Source organism: Rhea americana, unplaced genomic scaffold (genome assembly GCF_003343005.1).
Source record: "Rhea americana isolate MKP2758 unplaced genomic scaffold, rheAme1 scaffold_268, whole genome shotgun sequence".
In the NCBI taxonomy this organism is placed as follows: domain Eukaryota; kingdom Metazoa; phylum Chordata; class Aves; order Rheiformes; family Rheidae; genus Rhea; species Rhea americana.
The window spans coordinates 184022-208139 of record NW_028186388.1 but is presented as its reverse complement, the minus strand read 5'-3'; the positions used below and the strand labels follow the sequence as shown (position 1 = coordinate 208139).

General features: G+C 36.5%; 2 protein-coding genes across 7 annotated transcripts in view; both read left to right on the top strand.

The window, feature by feature from the left end:
- GOLGA3 (golgin A3) overlaps positions 1–23006 on the top strand; it is a 28206-nt gene extending 5200 nt beyond the window's left edge. For 3 of the 6 annotated variants that reach the window (XM_085307900.1, XM_085307899.1, XM_085307896.1), the window contains 20 exons: positions 407–1098; positions 2431–2542; positions 3097–3403; positions 4013–4215; positions 4543–4680; positions 5989–6150; positions 7015–7383; positions 8517–8594; positions 9521–9793; positions 10442–10536; positions 11407–11623; positions 12275–12418; positions 12996–13193; positions 13784–13900; positions 14388–14527; positions 15407–15539; positions 15746–15868; positions 16267–16431; positions 17379–17542; positions 18482–23006. In XM_085307900.1, the coding sequence (XP_085164026.1) occupies positions 407–1098; positions 2431–2542; positions 3097–3403; positions 4013–4215; positions 4543–4680; positions 5989–6150; positions 7015–7383; positions 8517–8594; positions 9521–9793; positions 10442–10536; positions 11407–11623; positions 12275–12418; positions 12996–13193; positions 13784–13900; positions 14388–14527; positions 15407–15539; positions 15746–15868; positions 16267–16431; positions 17379–17542; positions 18482–18689 (4038 nt within the window). In that variant the 3' untranslated portion in view covers positions 18690–23006. The remainder of the gene's footprint in view (positions 1–406; positions 1099–2430; positions 2543–3096; positions 3404–4012; positions 4216–4542; positions 4681–5988; positions 6151–7014; positions 7384–8516; positions 8595–9520; positions 9794–10441; positions 10537–11406; positions 11624–12274; positions 12419–12995; positions 13194–13783; positions 13901–14387; positions 14528–15406; positions 15540–15745; positions 15869–16266; positions 16432–17378; positions 17543–18481) is intronic. The other 3 variants (XR_014896223.1, XM_085307897.1, XM_085307898.1) reach the window with 3 other exon arrangements.
- ANKLE2 (ankyrin repeat and LEM domain containing 2) overlaps positions 21347–24118 on the top strand; it is a 25037-nt gene continuing 22265 nt past the window's right edge. Inside the window, exon 1 of the mRNA XM_085307901.1 lies at positions 21347–21423. Within this exon, the coding sequence (XP_085164027.1) occupies positions 21381–21423 (43 nt within the window). The 5' untranslated portion in view covers positions 21347–21380. The remainder of the gene's footprint in view (positions 21424–24118) is intronic.

The window sequence follows — 24118 nt, the reverse complement described above, 5'->3', positions numbered from 1 at the left end:
GTTTTTTTTTTCCTTCTTTTGGGTATGCAAAATTTGGCTTGCTGTTACCTCACTGGAATGCATACTGTTTTCAGAAACTCATCTCAAAATAGGAAAAAATGAACAAGCTTAAGAAACCTAAAATTTTGAAAGAGATCAAAAATAATTATTCCAAGTCAGAGTTCTGTTCCTATATCTTTCAGATAGCTTTGTCTACTTTGATCATTTTTCAGCATGTTTTTGTTGAGCTTTGACCGGGTTGATTGCTGATGTAGTTTACCTTCTTTATGAATATTGCATAAATTTAAGTACTAATGGAAAAGAAAGCTTAAAGCTTTACAGCTTAAGTTTTATGGCAAAATAAGTCCTTGAAGGCTGTTCAAATGTAATATTCCAGAATTTATTGTTCACTCTTGGTTTCTTTTAGTCTAGTCAATCTACATCCAAAAACCGGCCCTCCAGCACATTGGATCCAGAGCTGATGTTAAATCCAGAAATCTTGCCAAGAGCTAGCACTGTAGCAATGACAAAAGAATACTCTTTTTTACGGACCAGTGTCCCAAGGGGGCCAAAACTGGGTAGCTTGGGACTTCCAGCATCCTCGAAAGAGAGAAGAAGTTCAAAATCCAAGTCCARTAAGATCCGGTCCTTGGCTGATTATAGAGCTGAAGATTCAGACTCTAGAAGTGCTATGAGGAATTCAGTGGCTACTGATTTATCTGGTGGGACTCTGAAGCAAAGCAGAAGTGGTCCAACATCCGTTATTTCTGAGATTAGTCAACCCTCTGACATAGATGATCGAATAGAGAATTCCTCTTTGGCGGGAGATAGTATTTCAGAGATTGATGGGAGTGAAGTGGGAATGAGGCTGGATGGAAATGAGAGTGACAGCTCTACCTACAGCAGTGTGTCAGGAAAAGGACTGTACAGCAGTTTACAGAATGCAGAAGACAAACAGAGTATTCCATATACAATAAATGGTCGGAAGATACATCCTGATGCAATGGGGCAATTTCCGTCCATCAGTGAGGTGCTACAGGCTGCAGCAGTGGAGCATCAAGCACAAGAGCAAGAAGTTAATGGAGAAGTACGGAGTAGGAGAGACAGTATTTCTAGCAGGTAAGAAAAATTGTAGTACAGGGAGGCATTACTGTACACCATACTTCTCTGAATAGGCATCCTAAGCATCAGTCTTCTGTTAACATTAGATCATCTCTTGTGATCAAATCTCTTTTTGATTTGCAGGTTCTAAAAGAAATTGAAAGATCATTTTCACTTGAACACCTATTTACTGTTTACTAGATATATCTGTATAGAGAGTTATTTTTTGACACTGATAGCATGTTATAAATACTCTGATAGCAGCTGTTTCTATCTGTATTTACTTGTGGAGCAGATGTTCATTCACTGTTCCACTGACATGGCACTGATCTGTAAAGTCTATCTGTATAGACRTAGCTGCCTCAAGAAACAATGATATTTATTATGACCGTTTACCTTATCTATGCACCTATCTTTCAGACTCTGAGTAGTTAGGAGATGCCAAGGGTCTTGTCCTACATAGTCTTATCCTCCTCAGCCCTTTAGGATGAGATCAACTGTTAGTCTCATAAGCCTTTGTGTACATGATAGSTATTAAGCTGTGATTAGGCTCTCCCTTACAAGAGACAGTAGTTACATAGTGAATAGATGACTGATGAACCCTGAACAATGCAGTTGTTCTTCCATCGCTTGGTGGAAGATGCAGTGAATCAAACRTTTTATGCATGATAATTTTGAAATTACCCTTTTCTGTTCTTCTTTGGGGTAAAACATAATACCTGGAGACACTGGGGTAAGATCAGTTGTTACAGACTCTCCCAGTCTAGACTTAATTGTCATTATGATGAATGAGGGGGAGGAGATGATCCTGCTTAGCTGTGTTGAGGAAGGAGATTAAGGAATCCCCTATGCCAGATACCGGTTATTCTTTTGCACCAGCTGTTGCTACTTCTCGGGCACTTTCACCTTAATGCAGACTGTGTATACAAATAGTTGTGGAAAGTGCTTCAACAATGGAGAATTAGTCTATTATGTCCATTTTTCTGTTTATAAGGGGATATGCAGGTATAGAAGGTACTGACATTGACCATTACACTTTTGTAAAATCAGAAATATATGGGTGCCACAGTAGATTCTAGCTGTGGCAAATATGGGAAGCTAGCATATAAAACCGAAGTATGATTATTTATTTATTTATTTATTTATTTTAATCTCTTTGGACAGAAGTGAAGGTTGTTTAACTGTGTTCTGGATCCATGATAAAGCCAGAAAAAATATCCCAGATTCTAGGTTATGTGAGAAGATTATCTTGTAGAATCTGAAGGTCTCTTAATTTCAGCTTCACTTCTCTTCAAGTGCATGAGGATTGTATTCTAACAATCTACCTGTATATGATGTCTCTGTCTCCAGTGTATCAATGGAAAGCTCTATCACAGGAACTCATGATGAAATGCTGCAGGTTCTAAAGGAGAAGATGAGACTTGAAGGGCAACTAGAAGCACTCTCACTAGAAGCTAATCAGGTAGAAAATGAATTTGAATTTAGCAAATTATATAAATGTGTTAATCATTTTTTTTTCAAGAGTCTCCTACACTTTACTTATGGGAGTGTGTTTTGTAAATATATTSTTGAATAAAGTACATTACAAGGAGGCTTAAGATGATAAATTTTAAGTCTGTAAAGTCTTCAAAAGATTTAAAAGAAGAGAGGGAGAAAGACAACAGGCGAGTGAAACAGATGATAAATCCAGAGTAATGTTACCGATGTCTAGCTGTATTTTCTCTTTGTGATGATTGACAGAATAACTTTTCTACTTAGTGTGGAGATGCCCATCTTACAGCAATACCCTGTTTCAACTTTTAATAAAGATGCTATACATCTTGTGCTTTCCTCAGTATTTTCCTTGTATATTTGAAAAACCGAGATACCACTTCTAAAAATCATTTTACCTTAGTAAAACCTTTTTGCTAGACATCTGCATTAGGCAGCCACTAGTATATATTTGCCTCTCTTCCTAATATGCTAATTATTACTTTCTCCTAAGACTTCTGTATTTAATTTTTGGGACATGTTCAGGCTCTCAAAGAGAAGACTGAGCTACAGGCACAACTTGCAGCTTTGAACATGAAGCTTCAGGCACAGATGGAATACAGTCAAAACAGCCAACAGAAGCAGGAATCTCTGAGCTCAGAAGTGGCCACGTTAAAGCAGTCTTGCTGGGATCTGGAACGAGCAATGGCTGACCTGCAAAATGCCTTGGAAGCAAAGAATGCTAGTTTGGCTTCTTCAAATAMTGATTTGCAGTTGGCAGAGGAGCAGTACCAAAGACTCATGCTGAAGGTTGAAGATATGCAAAAAAATGTTCTTACCAGAGATAGCACAGGTGAGCTGATGTAAATGTGAATCTTAAAATGACTTACAGAATGATAAATTTTAATTTCAACAAATTTCTGAAATTCAAGAACAAGAAGAAATTTTAATTTGCCTTTCATTAATTGCATATTAATCAAATGGTCAGAATTGCAAGATGATTGTTTTCTATTTTACATCACAGAGGTGCCACAATTTGCTAGGCATTACCTGCTTGGAGAGGGAGACATAAATATTTAATTTAAGAACTATTTGAGAATGGACTCATAATTTTTAAAAATGGTGCAAATACTGATCTGTAATGATTAATTTACATGTCAGGATGTGTACTTTCTCATTTTTAAGTAGTTCATTTTTTTGCCACTTAGGAACTTTGAACACCTAAGGAGAAGATTTGTTTATTTTACATTATTTTCTGTTTATAATCCTGATACTTTGAATTCTAGCATTTCCTCTTACTTCTGCAGGAATAGACAATAATTTATGTAATTATGCACATAGCTTTTTTTTTTTCCTTTTTGAGCCAAAACATATGAATATAGCAGTAAGCCTTGAAAATATGTGGATAAAAATAGAACCATGAAGTATCATAGGTTGAATTCTTTATTTTTCTTTTTTCTAGTTCATGATTTGCGACAGCAGTTGGCTTCCTTACAGAATCAGCTTCAGAAGGTGCAATTAGAACGGACTACACTGACCAATAAGCTAAAGGCATCTGAAACAGAAATCTCCTCACTCCAAAATGTGCGGCAGTGGTACCAGCAGCAGCTGGTACTTGCACAGGAGGCCCGTGTCAGGCTGCAGAGTGAGATGGCCAATATACAGGTATTATGACTGACTTACCCATAGGACGGTGAATCTTTTCTTTTGTATGTTTTATCAAGAGGACGTTGTTTATGAACTTTGAGGAAGCCAGTCTCTCTTGTGTATTTTTCAGGTGGAGAACAGGGAAGTTTTTTGTTTCTGATCATGAGGTATTAGCTCATATTAATGCTGAGGCATAGATTTAACCAATGTCTGTAGAGCTATGGAAGCAGTAGTTGAGATAAGGCACAGACAGATCCATGTTCTCCCCCCTCCCCCCGAAAATCTTAAATTTGTTGGCCAAATTTTGACTGTCAGTATTAATTTGTCATTTCTTCCTTTCTGCAGGCTGGGCAAATGACCCAAGCAGGTATGTTGGAACACCTCAAACTAGAGAATGTGACATTGTCTCACCAGTTGACTGAGACCCAGCACAGATCTATTAAAGAAAAAGAACGTATTGCAGCACAGTTGCAAAACATTGAGGTAAGGTTGTAGATGACTTCCAGAACATTGTAGGTTATCTTCATGAATTATGTTTGGCTTAGCGCTTGCAAAACCCAAGTATATAACCTGTGTTCGCAAAATCAAAGATTTTCCAGCAACCTGGCATTGAATGAATAGGTTCTAGTGCTTTTAAGTTTTTAGTAATTGGATGATCTTCTTTGAAATTAATAGAATTTTGATGCTTTAAAAGTGATTGGTTTCTTTAGGCTCAGTACTTTACCTATTACAGCCACTTGTAAGGTCCTAATATTACTATCACTTATATGATGACAAGGCAGAATTACAGACTAGAAGCTGGAGTAAGTCATACATTTTTAAAAATTTGAGAATTGGCTAAGCATGACAGATGAGGGAAGTGGCTTATGTTTCAGTTGCTGTATTGTAAAAGATGCACTAAAAATTTATGGCTCTAAATTATTTGTAGTAAGGAAATACTAACCAATGCACAAAACCTCATTCTTGCATTTGTGATAATGGTATTGTATCTTGTTATTACTGTGGCTGCTTTTAAAAACAGTGAATGTTTCAGAGCTGATTAATTTCCATGAAATTCAAAAATTCAGCAAACAGTAAGAAGGGGCAAGCCCATGTATTTCCTATTTCAATCTGATGCTTTTTTTTTTCCTCAGATTTGGTGTGTGTTGTTGATTGAAGTCAAAAAGTGTATGTAAATGTTCTTCTTTGCCTGTTCTGGGCCTTTTTAGAGAGAACTCTTACCTCAAAGTTAGACTAAGTCAGTGAAGTCMTTTTTAAATATATGAAATTGCTAACTACTCAGATTTATCCTTCCTGCTGTCCAATAAGAAAAGATGATTAAAACTGCTGAAGGGAAGTGTGCTCAGTTTTGAAGCACTTGGACCTTAAATCCCACTGAATTTTAGTGAAACGATGTGCACAACAGGAATTTCTATTTCAGAACAGCTACAATATCCAAAGAACCTTTTGCTTCTGTATTTTCCAAACAGTTTAATTTTAGTACTTTAAATATTCTTTTTATTTACATCTTGTTTTAACATCATTTCCTYCCTAAATTAATATTTAATGGGACTTCAGATTGTTGCTAATATACAAGGCATTCTCAGTTATTCTAAGGTTTCTTAAATATATGACTAAATTACTTCAGTTAAGATGTACAGACAAGTAAGGCAAACATCAGAATTTTGTTTGTCTCTCTCTCCCCCCTTTTTTTTTCTTCCAGATTTCTTCCAGAAATCTTGATATTTTACTCTCTCTCTCCCCCCCCTTCATTGATATTGTAAATGTCAATTCCTTGTTTTTTCTCTGCAGGCTGACATGTTAGATCAGGAAGCTGCTTTCATGCAGATCCAGGAGGCTAAAACCATGGTGGAAGAAGACTTGCAGAGAAAACTAGAGGAGTTTGAGGATGAAAAAGAGCAGCTTCAGAAAATGGCTGATTCTGCAGTAATGCTGGAGCAGGAATTGGATCAGGTAGACTGGTGGACAACATCCTAAGGGTTTTAAATGAAATATTTGATTGATTGAAAAGGCGAAGGTAGGGTAAACAGATACTGAGTTCTAAACAGAACTCCTTTTCAGAAGGTTTAAACCTTCTGAAAGATTGCTGAGATGAAGTGCATAGCAAAGTCARTCTCAAGAAAAAAGACTCCCTTTCTGAACATCAGCCTAAAATGTCATATGACATCCTCTTTTTTACTGTCTCAGTAAAGATACTTTTTCCTTTTTTTTGATATTTCAGAACTATTCTCTTGTAGATGTTACATTGTTAGTGAATTTGATATGTAATTATTCTATTATTCTATGACTGGACAAGAAACTCATCCATTCTAAAGGTTTTCTATTAGACAGTATATCGTTATATACACTGTAGTAAAGTGCAGGAGTACTTGCACTTTACTACAGAGTCCTGGTGTAACAGTACAAAACTGGTTTGTCAAAGGCTGGAATAAATTAAATTTGTGTAGCTCAGTATTATAGTCCATGTAATTATGTGGCATTATCATTAATAGTACTGGGCTTTTCATGTGTATCTAGTGTGGACACTTTTCTAAAATCAAAATTTAAAATATTGTGAATTTCACTTAATGACATTTTAGGCTTCTCATGTGGTTGTTGCTTAGCCTATAACAATACAAGTGGTACACAGGGCAACCAATGCAATTAACAGAACAAATGTAAGATATGGCCAAGGAAAGTTAGGAATATTTTCACCTTCTGTTATTTTCTCCTAGAACCTCAGTGGCAGTTGCTATTTTCCATTTTATTTTCGTTGAAGTACATTAGCAAATAGAGAGTTCATTTTATATGAATTTAACCTTAAAATACTTTTTTCAGGTCAAGTTGACCTTGCATCAGCGAGATTTGCAGCTTGAATCTTTACAGCAAGAACATCTAGATCTAATGAAGCAGTTCACCCTAGCCCAAGAGACATTACACACCAAAGAGCAGTCGCTGGATGACCTGCAGACGCAGTATGATGAACTGAAGGCCAGATTAGAAGAGCTCCAAAGTGATGCTACTTCCAAAGATGATSTGATCCAGTATTTGCAGAATGAGAAAATTGTCCTGGAAGTAGCTCTGCAGGCAGCAAAAGCGAGCAAAGAGCAACTTGATGAAGGAGCAAAATGCCTTGGAGAAAATGCAGAGGTAGCATCAGAAATCTTAGAACAACTGCGGCAAGAAATAGCAATAAAGTCAAGCAAGGTAATGCATCTTTGAAAGTATCCTATTCAAAGGCACATGATAGAGCAAAGTACATGAGAGGAGATATGCACACATGACTTTGAATGCATGGTTTAGCTAGTGGGAATATTTTAATCAATTCTATAATGTTTCCCTGTTGGTGGACTATCTGCCACTTTATATTGTTACATTTTTGGGATGTTCAGTTTAATACCATGCAAATGCATAAATGCATATAGATACCAAGTGATATGAGATGGAAAGATAAGGTTAATTGATCTTATTCTTTTTGTTTCCAATAACCACCATCTTTCTAAAGTATACCATTTTTTCAAAGTAATAATTTTGAGTTCAAATCACACGCTTTTGGAAGTAAGTTTTCCTTTCTCCCTTTCTGTGGCACCATGGGCTGAAGCTCTTTCCCTTGCAGAAATGGGGTCATGTTTAGGAGTATCTTTTATTTTGAAGCAATATACTAGGTTTTGCTTTGTATATTGCTGTATATCAGCTGAATGTTGCTTTTTCCCTTCCCTCCCGCCAAAATCACTGAACTAGCTTACCAGATCAAGCCTAATGCATATTGATGTTTTTTTCTGCAACTGCTTTAAATTATTGTGAATCTTTGTTTCACACCTTAGTTTCATAATCAGGCTTATGCTGTTACTTTTAGAGCATCCAAGCTCCATAGCTCTGGTAATCTTCAAAGAGATTTCTTTTGAAGATAATACTGGGATTTCATAGTATCACCAATAGAAGTATAAAATAACTGTGGAGGTAGGTTTAACATAAAAATTGCTTTTTATTTTTTTTTCCCCCTTCAAAGAACTAGCTACTTTCTTTATTTGACCGTGTGTGTGTGAAATGGTGCCATCTGGATGCAGCATATGTAGGTTAATGATACATACTAAACCTATAATGTTAAGATAAGGGGATGTTGTATTCCTGAGGAATACTTCCTCACAATCTGAAACTCATCATGTGAGTCTTCCTATGACTTGATTTGTGTGAATTTATTATATGTATAAAATGCTGTATTATCTTACAGGGCTACCGAGATGTCTGCTCAGCAACAAGGTCCTCAGTCGCTGCTTGAAATGGTTTAGAGTACAAGTAAGACAATATGTCCTTTTTTGTTTTTTGTTCTGCTCTGGCAGGTAGAAAATCTGCAACAAGAAAATTCCAGCCTTAAGAAACAAGTTCAAAAAGTGAAGGAGCAGTTCCTACAGCAGAAGGTAAACGAAACCAAACTATTTCAAAGAACTAAAAACGAACACAGTATTTACTATAGTGAAAACATATACCTCTGAGGACTTTAGTGGGGAAGTTTGAACTGATGATCTGTATCAAATACAAATAACATAATTTATATTTTTTTATATATTGTACAGTTTATTTGTTGATTTTTATCCACAATTAACATAAAAGCAGATCCACCAACCAAGTCACGCTTTCTTTAGAGTTTAGAAAGTTTGCCAAATGATTCTCCATTATAAAATACCTACTTTGTTGATATTAGGTAAGAGCTTTTGCAGAAATACTCAATGACAATCTTGAAATGTTGTTGTTTTCCTACAATCTTGTAAAACAGTACTTATTTGAGGAATTAAAATGAAAATAAATACTTTATTTTATACTTCTGAGTTTACATAGTTAGATTTAAATGATAATTTGAAGCTGTCATTGGTGTTGCACATACAAACATATACAGTGACAACATTAGTTTGCTATTTGGTTGCATATCAACCTAACACCAAAGTTTTTTTACTTTTCTGGATTAATTTTGAGAAGACTTTAAGCTGTTAGTCACAGTTAATCACTCTTTTTGTGGTAAAAAATATTAATTGCATGCCTTGGATAGTTAGTTACACTTTTATTAAGTTAGTTTAAAAATTGCACATACTTAGTATGGTCCCATAAAGAAGGTGAAGAAGAGTACAGCATACTGCTATAAACACTCATTTTTTTTATGAACACTGATACTTACTATTTGATCTGAGTTTGCAGAAAAGTCTTTAAACCAGAGTGAAAATGTTAATGATGATGCTGTTTCTGTATTCTTTGACCCCCAAAATAATACCAATAAATGTTTTATAATAAATTCTTAAATTTGTAAAGCTCTGAGAGAGATAACATTGTTTTCTTGAAACTTGTGTCCTAGGTAATGGTGGAAGCTTATCGAAGAGACGCAAGTTCTAAGGACCAGCTGATCAGCGAACTGAAAGCTACAAAGAAGCGGCTGGACTCAGAAATGAAAGAGTTAAAACGAGAACTACTCAAACATCAAGTTGAAAAACAATCGCTGGAATCTGAACATTCAAAACTACAAAAGGAAGTATCCCAGGTTCACCAGCAGATGGTAGAAATTGAGAATCATCTTCAGTCAGTGCAGAAAGAACGAGACGATATGGAGAAACGCCTACAGGTCTGGAAGGTGTTAAGCTTTGGACTTTTAGAGAGTACTCCATGCAGGATATGTTGCTACTTGTATTGATTTTGGAGAATAATGGCATGATTGCCTGCAGGTTAAGGTTCTTGTTTATGTATTTAATATTGTGTGTGTGTGTGTGTGTGTGTGTGTATATATATATACACATATATATACCCACATGTATATATGCTCACACACACACATGCATATACACACACATATGTGTGTGTGTGTGTGTGTGTGTGAGAGAGAGCATGTACCTACTGACATTTTATAATTACTTGACTACTTACTAACATCTCATGTCGGGCAGCAGGGGGAGTATGTTACAGGAGCAGCAGATGTGGAAGGAGCTTTCTTAGTCCCAAAGTGTCACATTCAATATGCTGATGGCTCCAGAGGAAAGAATTAAAGAATAAATAAAAGGGAATGAGAARGGATATTGAGAACCCTGAAATAGGTGTTTTCTTCCGATAGCTTTTATGCAGAGATARAAGTCATTTTTACAATTTATGCTGAAGTTGAACTAGAATTTACCATGAATCAGTACCTAAATACAGTAATTATTATTTTAGAATCTAAGGTGTAGCAAACATAAAGATTTCTTCTGTTCTTACTCTCATCTTTTTTTTAATTTTCCTCCCTATTAAGTCTCTACAGTTTGATAAGGAACAAATGACATCTCTTGCTGAGGCAAATCAAGCATTAAAACTACAAGTAGAACAAATGCAAGAAGAAGCGAAAAAGTAAGTCTGTTGTTTCAACATAGATAAAAGAATATAGCATTTATTATTAATAATATTATAGAAATATTATAGAATATTATTTTTCATATTTATTGTTTTAGCAGTCAGTCTTTGCCTATCCCCTAGTCATTCATTTAGAAAATCTAAATAACGTCCTGAAGACCATGACACTGCTACTCTAGAGTTACAACTTACCTTTTGATACATTCAGGCTTTTAACCAACAGCATAAACCATTCAGCCAACATACATACATACATGCGCGCGCGCACACACACACACACACACACACACACATTATGTTAACTTCTCATTAATGTATTTATTGGAACTAATTCCAGTTTCCATTCTCTGAATTTTAGCCATGACTGACTAGAGTGTTGGCATTAATAAGAAAATTTTTTTTTAATGTTGTAATTGGAATGAAGCTTTTGATAATACATATACCAAGGATTTTAGATTAAATTCTGACTCTAAATTCCTTATTATTTTTACAGTAGTAGTGTATATATTCCTTCATCTTGAAGTTATGATAAGACCTCTTAATTACTGTAAACATTTTCTTAGACTGTAATTAGAAGTCTTAAAGCCATTGCCTTGCAAAGGGCAAGTCATACCATAGCAACCTGACAGTATCTTCTGATGAGCTAAGTGGCTGTGGGACAAAGGGAGGCAAGCTGACATTTTTTTACCTTGACTTCAGCAAGGCCCTTGACACAGTTTCCCATAGTATTCTTACAGCTCCGTTGATGAAATATGGAGTAGATTGACTTTTTTTTCCTCAATTGAGCTATGCTAAAAATCAATCCTTGAATATTATTTTCAAGCAATTTTTGTTTTACCTGATGTTTTGTTTTCTCTCTCACTTCAGGGCCATTACTGAGCAGAAACAGAAAATGAAGCGTCTGGGGTCAGATCTGACAAGTGCTCAGAAAGAGATGAAGGCAAAGCATAAAGCCTATGAGAACGCAGTTGGCATTCTTAGTCGTCGGCTGCAGGAATCCCTCACTGCCAAGGAATCTGCTGAAGCAGAACTGAGCAAACTAAAAGCACAGATCACTGATGGTGGAAGCAATCAGATTGCTCAAGTATGCGTGTGTGTCTTAACACTGTATTGTGTAGCAAGATAATCCTATCTTTATACTAACAAGTCTTGAAATATTATGTTGCACTAAAGTAATGAAAGTGCTTGGAATGTAGARTTAGATAAGAACATGATGTCAGTGTGCTGAACATTGAGAATTTCCTTAATTACATTTGAGAGAAGTGATTTGACAGGCTTTATTTATTTTACTTGTACATTCAGATTTCCAGTTGTAAACCAAGTCTGAGAGGAGCATCAGCCTTGGTACTAAATTTCTTGATTTAGTATTAATGTTGTTTTTTTATAAATGTTCAGTACCTGGATCTTTGCCAGAATTCTGTCTCTCACTGTTTTTTGCTGATTGACACTTAAGTTCTTCAGCATAGCCATAACTTACTAATACGTGTTAGGCTGTGATACAATTTAATAAGAGAATTAATTGGGGGGAGGGGGGCAGAAATAGTTCCGTGGAGCCAAATTTGAAACACACTGAAAGCAATAAATGGATGTGGGCAGACAGCTCTGAGCAAGCCCTGTGCATTGAGCACTAACAGATAATTTAATACTTGCTAGAGAAAAACATTTTTGACAAAACAAAGTTGCCTCTGAAAAATGGGTGTTACGTTAATCAGGCTTATGATCCTTTTGTCTTTAGGAAAAGATTCAAGCTCTGGAGACAGAACTACAAGCTGTTAGCAGCAGTAAGTTGATGCTGGAAAAAGAGTTGCAAGAAGTGATTTCACTTACCAGCCAGGAGCTGGAAGAGTACAGAGAGAAGGTGCTGGAACTTGAGGATGAGGTGATTGCTTGAATTTACATTGTACTTGGGGAGATGATCATAAAAGGTACCTGAGAGGTGCCAAGAAGTTAGAATTTTACACAGGASACATTGTGTCAGTGACACTTGCTAATTCTGCTGCAGAGGGTTAGCCTTCATGTTTTCATGAACAGTTGTAGTATAAAGTAAAAGAAGAGATGAGAGAAAAATAGTTCCTGTGTTAGGTACTTGTCGTGAGATGGTGGGTATGCATGAATCACTGTCTTGTGAGACTAATGGGAATCACAGTTGCTCAGTGATTTTCCCCTCCCCCCTCCCYCCCCAGAGGGCATTGGTTGTAGGATCATGAAAAAAAAGTTAGACTAGTCCATCACATCTTTCCTGTACCTGAAACAGTATTCATGTATTCTGCTTACTAGCAAACCTTTTAAGTATTCATGGATTCTGCTTACTAGCAAGCCTTTTAGTCTTCCAAAAGGAAGTCTAAGTAAAAAACAAAACAAAAAAAAAAAGGGTGAAAGTAATAAAGTTTAATGAGTTTAGCTCACAACTTCTTTGCATTAGTAATCTGCTTTTTTTCCTTCCTTTTTTTGTATAGCTTCAGGAATCTAGAGGCTTTAGGAGGAAGATAAAACGTTTAGAAGAAATTAATAAGAAGTTGGCCCTTGAACTGGAACATGAACGAGGAAAAATTACAGGTCTTAACCAGTCCAACACTGCTTTGCGGGAGCACAACAATATCCTCGAAACAGCATTAGCAAAGAGAGAGGCAGATTTGGTACAACTGAACCTACAGGTATTCAACTTTTGGGTGTAATATATTAAAAGGAATTTTAGCTAGTGTTTCTGATAACCAGATGTAGAGATCTTCAGTTGTATAATTACATGCAAATTAATGTTAAAGAAAACGTTGATGTATTTTCTGCAGATCTGAGCTTCATGCGTGTTGTGCAACTGGAGTAATATAGGTCGTTAAACCTCAGGAAATCATCAGAAACAAGATTTTGCACTAAAAAGTTGTTTCTCTTGCAGAAAAAAATCACAAGTATACTCATAATAGTGAAAGTATTGCACGTTTAAGACAGTTGGAACCTAGAAATGGTGTCACTTAATGATTCACTGAGATTAATTTTTATGCCAATAGTAGCATACTCCTGTGGTAAAGAGAATACAGGCAATGAACAGCCGATAACATGCTACCATTTAACCATAGCTACTTTTAAGCTTGATTGGAAGAGTTATCCAYGAACAGGGGAGGAAAATTTTGCCAATCCTACACTGGCTAGTATTTATATTTTCCCCATATTGGCATTTCTGATCTTCCACTGAGTTTACACAAAAAGTGTGTTCGTGCTACTAAATCTCCGATTTTGTGAAATGATGCAGGTTCAGGCGGTTCTAAAGCGGAAAGAAGAAGAAGATCAGCAAATGAAACAGCTTATTCAATCTTTACAGACTTCCTTAGAGAAAGAAAAGTCAAAAGTTAAAGACCTTAAAGAACAGGTAATGGGTCATCTTTTGTTTTATTTATTTAATAGATGAGTTAAAGTATTTGAAAGGTAACGTTAAATAAAATCTGTAATATGGTGCTTCCTACAGAATTTCTGTAACAGTGGCCAGCGTATGAAAAAGTGTATTAATGTCTCCTCTGTTATGCCCTATGTTAAGCATGTTCATAGACTATTAATAAAGTTCTATTTTTAACTTGTAATGCACGGAGCATATCCTGAAGTGATGATATTTTGCCAAAAAATTCACAATGAGAAAACAACCTATGTGGTCCTTCCATTATATGATTATTAACTTCCATTAATAAGATTAACAAGACTAATAATCAGTATTTTAGACAAAAATAGTAAATGATAACAGCAAGTTAACACTGCTGAACAACTTCTTTCTTGGTTTGTTTTCTATCTCTGTAGTCTGCTTCCTCTTGTGAGTCTACTGTATTAACCAAACAAGGAAAAATGCTGCTTTTTTTTCTGTTCAGGTAGCAGCAGCCAAAGCAGATGCAGCACATAACCGTCGTCATTACAGAGCTGCTGTTCTTGAGCTCAACGAAATCAAAAAAGAGCTACATGCCAAAGAACTGCTTGTCCAAGCCCTCCAGGCTGAAGTGGACAAACTGCAGTAAGTATGCTCTAATAAATGTCTAAGTTCTTAGAGCATAGTAAATGAAATAAATCCTCAGAAAAATACACGCACATGAACTTTTTTTTTAATTCTGGACTGGATTATGCAGAAATTTACCTCGATTGGGCCCGATCATAAAATGTACATTTGGACTCCTGGCAAATATTTGCATTTTCTGTCTCCTCATAATACAATTAGAGTTGCAGTGAATTGCCTTTAGGCTTAATCATCTGTTATTTTGACATGAAGTTTTGACATGAATTAAATCATTTCATGGTGTTAATGTTTCACACACATCTTATTATTCTTTCCTCTTTAACATCCCTGAGGAACCACATAGAGGATGAACTTGATTGTTGAGTATATTCCACGATATATTGAAACTAATTGATTTGTCCTGTTGTGTAGGGTATAATTTGTTATACTTTAATAAACTATCAGAGCTACAAGAGAATATGGAAATAAAATAAGCCATTTTCTCCTAAAATAAAAGCAAAAGTGCTGACAGTTTTTTTTTTCTCTTGTTTTGTTTTGTTTTCTCAGTACAGAATCCATTTGTTTGAAATGGGAATATTACCAGCACCGAAGGGTTTTTTGTTGGTGGTCATGCTTTTTTTTTTTTTAAGTACTTAATGATCTATTGATGCATCTCTCTAGTTTAAAATGTTTTTGTGATTTAACTCCTGCTGTGAACATACTGGCAGAGCTGCCAGTCAAAGCTATAACTAATCAGGTTGCGTGCACTGTCATGTAACACAGTTTTTGGTGTCACAAAAGGATACTCAAATGGTTACATAGCTAACACAATGAAGTACTCCTTTTAAAGAGCGGGTTGAAATAACTGCTATGTTTGTTTCTGTTAATTCTGCTGTGTAGGGTAGAGGATGAGAAACATTCCCAGGAAGTATCACAATTTCAGCAAGAGTTGGCAGAAGCCAGGTCTCAGCTCCAACTTCTGCAGAAAAAGCTGAATGAGAAGCTTAGTGAAGAGCCAGGAGTAAATCAAGAGGTAAAATTAAACATGATGTTTCTGCTCATTTAGGCACCTGAGATGCATGATTTCATTTTTSGTTTATTCAGCAGTTGTTTTTATCAAAGTTTAACTACTTTTTCTTAGAAACAGGAAAGGTTCCTAAGACATAGATGATTAGAAATGTTTTTCATTTTGTGAATAATTGCTCTTACAGAGAATTCTAAAAACATTTTTTTTGGCAGGTGGAAGACCTCAAGTGGGAAGTAGAACAAAAAGAAAGAGAAATTGAAACGCTTAAGCAGCAGCTGGATATGAGTGAACAGCGCAGCCATAAGGAGTTAGAAGGGATACAAGTTGTCCTACAGGTATTTGATCTAGCTGGTAAAGATTCTGATGGACCATACCAGGATAACTAAAGCAATATTTTATTGTTCAAAAGCAGAGTACTTTTATTGATTTTATGAATATAACAGGGTTTTTAACAGGGTCTTTAATTTTCTCAGTTTCACTTTCACTCTACTGTTAGTTACTTATATTTCACTGATCTCAGGCCATTAGAACAGGCTACTGACTTTTTACCTATCTATCTTTGGGTTTTTTTTTTCCTTTCTCTCTCCAGGCAAATTGTTTTCAAATAGCAGTGTGCTAGATGTTGTGGTGTTTTCTACATTCCCATGGAAACTGCAKAAAATGATAGGAATATTAGTTTTCTGAAATTTATACACTGTTTCCTTGTACCATGTGAATTCTYTTTTGCCCTTAGAATATTAAGACTGAGTTGGAAATAGTGAGAGAAGACCTGTCAGCAACTCAGAAGGACAAGTTTATGCTCCAGGCTAAAGTGAGTGAACTGAAGAATAGTATGAAGTCGCTACTGCAGCAGAACCAGCAACTGAAGCTGGACTTGAAACATGGCAAGATGAAGAAGGTATTTAAGTAGGAAGAATATATATATTGTAGTGTAAATGGCTTACAGTGTTCGAAAATACTCCGCTGCAGGAAATCTGGTGAAAACTCTGAAATGCTTACCTGGATACTGACTTACAGATTTTCTGGCGTTTAAATTATAAAGCCAGGAAGATTTGCTGGCAAAAGCAACTTTATTGATCTTGACTTCTTACCTTTTTCTTCAGAGACCTTTGTGTTTAGCGTATTATCTTGCATTTACATTTTAGTTTATTGTAATAAAGCAAAAAAGGGAGTGCCTAAATAATGGATCGTGAGTAAATACTTAGTTAAAAACTTTCTAAAATTCATGTGGTTATCTTTTCCATACTCTGTATTTTTCATCTGTTCATGTTTTCCAAAGGTAACTATTAATGTGTTCTTTGAATTTTCTCATTTGCTACTTTTACACAGAAAATGTAGTAATAGTAGATCTCTTCCTATAAATTCTCTGACTCAGTAAGAATCTCCTATGAAAATCCATTTAATTCTCCCAGATATTGGTATGAAATATTTCATCCTGCAGGTCCCAGAAAGTTCAAAAGGACTAYTTCCATTACACTTAATTAAATTTTTATGAATTACTCTCAACTATATTGAAAGAGCATGATTAATATTTGTTGTGAAGGTCCAAGTCAGTTGTTTTAAATCCTTAGCATTTCCTTTCTTTGAGTGAGTTGTTGACCAACTCCTTGTAGATGGTGTTTGTTTACTTTTGAGCAAGGCTAGCAGATGACACTAGGTTAGGAACTTTTGCTTGTGACCCATGAGACTTATCGTTAATGTGCTTCTGGATTTTGCTCTGCAATGCAGATACATACCAGCAGAGTGATGTGAGACTCTCTCTATGTGGTAAAAGTGAAATTCTCAAAACCAGCTTAATTCTGTTTCTAGCTCTTTTTTTTTTTTTTTTTTTCTTTCTTTAAACAGAGGAAGGAACTGAAGGGAGAGAATAACTCTTCAAATCCTGTGACTCCAGTCAAGATTCCTGATTGTCCAGTCCCTGCTGCCTTGCTGGAAGAACTCTTGAAACCATCAGCAGCTATGAGCAAGGAGCCTCTAAAAAATCTGAACAGTTGTCTTCAGCAATTAAAGTATGACCTGTTATTTTTAAACCACATTAAATAATCTTTAAAATGTTTCTTAAAAAAATAGTTGCTGGTCTAAGGAAAAGCAATAGGTTTGTGAAATGAATTATTTTTCTCTTACTAGAGCTATATATAAGGCAGTAAGATGTTCTGGCATTTGCAGATGTCTGCTTATATTGAAATGCCATAGGGAAAGAGGCCTTGGCAATACACTAGACAAAATATCCATCCTAAAGAGTTTAGTGTTTGTGCACAAATAAATACACTGCAAAACAAAACAGAAGCAGCTATTCTTTTTAGTTGTTCGTGCTCATAGAGAAGCTGATATTTATCTCTCTTCGCAGCATCAACAAGGCTGCTTGTGATAGCAACCCAGGTAGTATATTTATTAGAAATGTCTGAAGAGGCATTTCTTTATAACAAAGATATTTTTTCGTATCTTTCCTTGCAAGATTGCACATGTGATTCTGAGCAGGAAAGCTACAGCCCCAGGAAGATGGGGATTTCAGGTGAATGGCAGAACAGGGCTGGATATGTCAGCTCTGATGGAGAATATTTATGAGGAGCGAGAGGTAATCTGTGATAAAGGTACACGATCCTGTACTGCCAAACTACTCTTTCTACTAAATTGCTATCTGACTACAAGTAGTAATCAGTTTATTTGTTTTTCTCTGGTACTTTCCTCACTTGTACCTTCCATGTTGTCTTTTATATCTGGAAGAGTACCATGTTCATCAAGTGTCTTTGCTGAGGAAACGGTACCACATCATGCCTGGCAATGAGCACGTGCAGCCAAGGAGATGCTGCATTGTTGGCCCTTATTTTGGATTAAGTACATCCTATTTGTTTTGTTCTTAAGTGGCTGAAGTAATTTAGTGAGCTTGTATTTAGCAGTTAGTTTTCTGCTTGATAATCTTTTCTTCTTGTCCCCAATATTTTCAAAAGGCAAGAAATGGACAGCCTTCAGCGTCAAATGGAAGAACACACCATTACAGTACATGAATCAATGTCTTCATGGACTCAGGTTGAGGGGCAGCTAATGGACCTTACCTCTACCAGTCCTGCAACTGCATTGGACCAGCGGGGGAGTCCTGCTGTAGAGGAAAAGCAGCAGAATTGTGACACTAGTGACAAGGAAGCTTTGAAACAATAACCTCCTCAGCAGTTGTCTTTCTTCCTATTGCTTTCAGTGTGTAAACAAATCTTTATCAAAATTATTTATTTATTCCATTTTTAAAACGGTGTTCAGAGTTCTGCTTTTACCTTTAGAAGCAAAGGGCCTGGTTTTGAGAAACTGGCACAATATTAATTGCAGAACATGCTRTTCATTCGAAATCTTTTGATATTTTGAAATAATTTTGTTGGGGAGCCTTGGTAAATCTGACTTGTTTTGGGGTATAGTAATATTCAGATGAGAGTTTAAAATGAGGCCAAGAAGAGCATCTGGTTCCAAGTCTGCATTTGTTCAATCTCAGTGAGGAAGCACTATTATGTGGTATCTGGAGTGGTTTTTTTGTTGGTTTTTTTTGTTTGTTTGTTTGTTTGTTTGGGGTTTTTTGGGTTTTTTTGTTTTGTTTTGTTTTGTTTGTCCCCCACAGTTCTTTACTATTTTGGGCTATATCCAGATCAGATAAAAAATAAGTCCTGTTTATGTTCAGCCATTAGCATTAGTAGTGGTTGAGAAATGGATATTCTTATTCAAGCATACCCCTCATGCTCTTTCACTCTTGAAATTCAAATCACAGATGTTTGTGTTTAAAAAAAAAAAAAAAAAAAAAAAGTTTGACTTGAAGCAATCTCTAGTTACGAAGATGACCTTTAACCATATAGTAGACGAAACAGATTGCAAAGACTAGCTATGCAGACCAGTAGCCACCATATAGTAGAAGAAACAGATTGCAAGGACTAGCAGTGCAGACCAGTAACCACTTTTGGCAGACTTGCCCAGGATGTTTTCTGAAGTGTCACAGTTTTTCTCTTGCAGTTGCAGGCCAGTAGGGAGCTTTGCTTCACTGCACATACAAACACTTTTTGCACCTTTTTATTTCAACTTTTGAAGTAGACATCCTTGATAAAGGTATGTGTGTAAAATATACATAAGAAAATTAATTTTCTGAGTTTGAATATCTGTTTTAATATGCTTGTGTACTGTAAGTTAAAGCTGACATGAGTTTACTTTGTTACTGTCATTGTTTTAATGTTACATTTTAAATTTGCTTTATTTGACAATACTGTACATACGGCTTAGGGAAATTAGCCCCAAAAGCCAGAGCTTTAGAAGTGTAATTATTTTACTTTCAAAGACAAAATTATAATGCCTGTAAAATTATTATTTTTATTAGCTTTATCCTCCCCACTCCCCTTAACTCCCTCACTTTTAGCATCCTGTGTTACCACAATGTGTCTGCTGTGGATGGAAATGTTGGCACTATGGCAGCCCTTCTGCAGAGACGCTTTGACTAGATTATTATTAAAGCAACCCACATTACATTCTTTCTCCTTTAGTCCCATTGTTTCATATGGCTCATAGTGCATTGACGAGCCCATCCTATCCTTCCCATTCTAAAATCAGTACAGAAGTACTGCTTTATCTACTGTGCTTGAGCATGAATCAAAATACACATGATGTTATTTAGAAGATTGTGACAACCCATGTAGCGTCATGTTTTTAACTTTAAAACATACAGAAAGAAGGTCCATTATAGCCACTGTAGATTGGCTTGAAAAWTCTAGTTAGTATAAGCAGTTAAGTAGCTTAAAAAAAATAAGAAAAAAAAAAAGCTTAAAAGGCATCTCTTTCAGTAATTTTTGTCATAACTAGCTGTAATGGAACATTCAGACAACTCATTTTGTTTCTGCTTTTCAGATGCCTACGTTATGTATTTCTCTAAAGAGGCAGTTACTTCTTTGAGGAGGCTGATTTTGGATGAGTTTAGACTTCRGGGTATAAGAGGGAATTATTGCAATTTGCTTAGCAATAAAGCCAAAGAAAACCCACCAATTCTTAACTGTTATCCAGAGTTTTMGTTTTCATAACTGTCCATTCAAGCTCCTGTGCAGCTGAACACTTTGCACTTAAAGTGACTATACTGACTTCATGCATCTCAGCTACTGGATTTTAACTTGTTTTATGGGATCAARATAAAGTGATGCTAAAAGTTAAGATTTTGGAGTTGGTGAGGGAAGAAATGGGTTAGGGGGCTTTAGGTGCCCAACATACGGATTTACTGAATGGTCTATTTAAAAAAACAAAAAACTCAAAAGTTTTGCTGACTAGCCCAGACATGTTAACATCTGCACAGTACTGCAGTCTACGGAGTAAACGGTACTGATGATCTCGCTGCTGTCATGTTCTTGAAGTTGCTTGTGTATTAAGCTCTAAGAAGAAAAAAAGCCATGCRGTGTTGTTAAAGGACAAAGTTAAAACTACGCAATGAATAATATATTCAGTGCAAAAAGGTTATCAAATGTTCAGGTTTTTCAATAAAATAACACTTGTGCAGGGTTAATGTTGCTGTTCATTTTGGTAAATGGTTACRTGTGGGTAAATGCCTACAGTTAAGAATCCATTATGTTTTTCTCTCAAGTTTGGCAACGGTTGTACAGATAAAGCTTTTATCTGGSATCAAAGATGCCAGAATTGTAAGAAACATTCATAGCTTTTCAGAATGTCTGTCTCTTCTGTCTGTATCAATAATATATTCTGTTTTCAGTGCAATGCTGCAGATTTTCTTTCACTAGCTCTTTATATGGACATGTGAGCTTATACAGCCAAGTGTCCTTAGCTGCATATTTTTCTTTCAGAGATGAGGGATTTATTGTGAAGTTCTCAAATTGGATTGTTATGTTGTCCCAACTGTGTGTCTCTGAAAGCACTTGGACACCAGGTATTTTCACTTTATATTCATCATGTGTTTTTTTTTCATAGACACAAAGACCATGCCATTTATTTAGTGAAAGATCAGCGGATAAGGCTTGAGGGTCTAAATCGGGTGAGGTGCTAAGCCAATCAAGTTACTGAAGTTACTGGAAAGCCTTCTAGGAAGCACTCAGCATGTGACAAAAGCAAGACCTTTTCTTTTGAAATACATCAACTATATTCCTTAACTATCAAGAGCTTTAATAAAAGGTTCTGTATTTCACCCTGAGGCTGAGCATGCGCTCTCTACAAAGCTTTCAGGCCTCTTGCTGTATAGGTGGTGAAACTGCTTACAGGAATGGAATAAAAACTGTGTCCCTTCTGCTTGTCACAGCACTGCCAAATACATGAGAAGAAAATTGGTGCCTCATTAACATTGGCGTTTTTAGTAATTGGAGGAATAGTTTTTAAGAGATTTTATTTTTCCTTCTTCAAGCACTGCAATGGAATGTATTTTCTGTGTCTGTTTCTTCAGTTGTTACTACATACTTAACCAAATCTTGTTGATAGAGAAATGTTGCTGTAACGTGAGAATGTTTCCTAAATGATGAAAGTTGGTAAAGGCTGTGGCATTATTTTTTCAAATACTCTTGCTTTTTTGAGGACATTTGAACAACTGTGGGGTTTTTGTTTTGTTTAAAAAAAAAAACAAACCTACAGTGGAAGAAATGCTAGTTACAGAGCCTCTGGTACTGCTGAGTATTACATTGTTTCATTCTGTTGTCTTMCGAATTTCTTGGAAACAGCTGTGCACTGTATCAGGGGATCAGCTGAGCCCCTTACCTGCTTGTGCAGTGAGAGGTCTGATTCCATACTGTTTATTCAGGCAATATTCCAGCTGAAATCTATGAGAATTTTGCATGTGTAAGARGTAGAGTAATATCCAGAAAGAACGTTCTAGTGCTTATATTTTAATGGATGATTACTCCTCCATATGTGAGTSAAATGCAGTGGCATGGGTGCTTTAGTTGTGACAACATTCAAGGTGCACAGGGGACAGACAGTATAACTAATATACGCTTAACTCAAAGATGACAAATTCACTACTAGTGATGCACAAGCCTGTGATGTATGTTTTATTAACCTTGCCAGGGAAATGTGAATAGTTGCATGTGACCTGCTGTGGCCAGAAGCCTTTAAATATTTTCATGGGAAAGTAATCACAGTCCAAGTAATTACTAATGCCCGCTAGCTGTCATCTGAGCACACTAGTCTCCCACTAATGCGTATCACTTCAGTTTCRGGGAGCAGAGTAGCCTAATTTCTGATACAGATGCACAAATTTTGAGAGGAAGGAAGGATGTATTGAATATTGTATAAGAAATATTGTTATGTTTTACACATAACATTCAGTAATTTAATGTCTGCTTAGGCYGTTTTTGTAAAGATAAAAGTTAATTATTTCATGTTCTTGAGTGGATAATCCAGGGGATGGAGGAATTATACTGTGTACAATTAATGATTATGATCATACAAAGCATGTTGATTATAATGTGCATAGGAATTCCTTTGAAAGTTTTGTGCAATAAACTATTTTTCTTAAAGGACTCAGTATTGATTTTTTTTTTTTTTTTTTTTTTTAACTCTGAAAGAGGAATTGGTACAATTTTGGGTTTATTTTTTGAGAGTAATTTTTTTATATACTTAGGATTCTAAAAAAATGTAAAGCAGTATGTAGTATTCATTGAAAATAGTTTTATTATTAACTGTACAGCATGTTTAGAGCATTTAAGATATTGATTGTATTTCCCTTGTAACTTCTGAGTTTGATAGATGTGCTCATTGTTTCCTAACATTCATCTTGACTCTAATTTAGCCAATTGCAACAATGAGGAAAGAAATRACTGTATCCTGTTTGTAGTATTAAACGTGTAAGTTGAAGAGGTGTCAACTTCTTGAAAGCCTGTCATTTTTGTCCTGTAATTTAAACCAACRGGCTCGTTTGCTCATACTCCACAGTACCTCAGCGGTTTCACCACCCCTGTAACATAGGTATGGTAAGGTGACAAATCAGTTAACAGCTTTAATTGACTGGTGCCTTCCTTTTTTGATTTGCATTTATGTAAAAGACATTGAGACTACTGCAGCCATTGTTCACTTAGAGCTTTTTAAAATACCCCATTTGCAGTGGCCAGGTAGGCATTTTTACACTTACATTGTAAATATTCAGATAAAAGCTAATACAGTGSCAGGGAGGAGTACTGTATAGCATTGCTACTTTTAAATGCTGGGAGCCAGACCGTGAGCTGATTGCTGCCCTAACTGAAGGCAGGTTTTTCACTGACGAAGGCCTTTCAGCCAGGCCTCGCTGCTGCTGGGTAACCATGCCCACCCTCCACGGCCTCCAACAGCCTTTGCYGCCCTTTCAAAGGGACACGAGGTAACGCCTGGACGCAGCAGCCTTTATTTTTAACAGGGCTTTTGCTCCCCAGCGCTCGCGTTTCCTTCCCGGCCGAGCCCCGGGCCCAGGCTAGCGCCCAGCCCGCGGCCACCGCCCCGCAAGCAATATGTCTGCCCTCCCGTCAGCCCGCGCGCAGCGCCCGTGGCGCCGCAGCCGGGGAGGGGAGGGGGGCGGGTTGCCGGGCAACCGGGGTGCGCTTTCCGTCAGGCAGTGGGGCGGGCAGGCCCGGCGGGGGCCTGGCGGGGCGGGGCGGGGGGAGCGG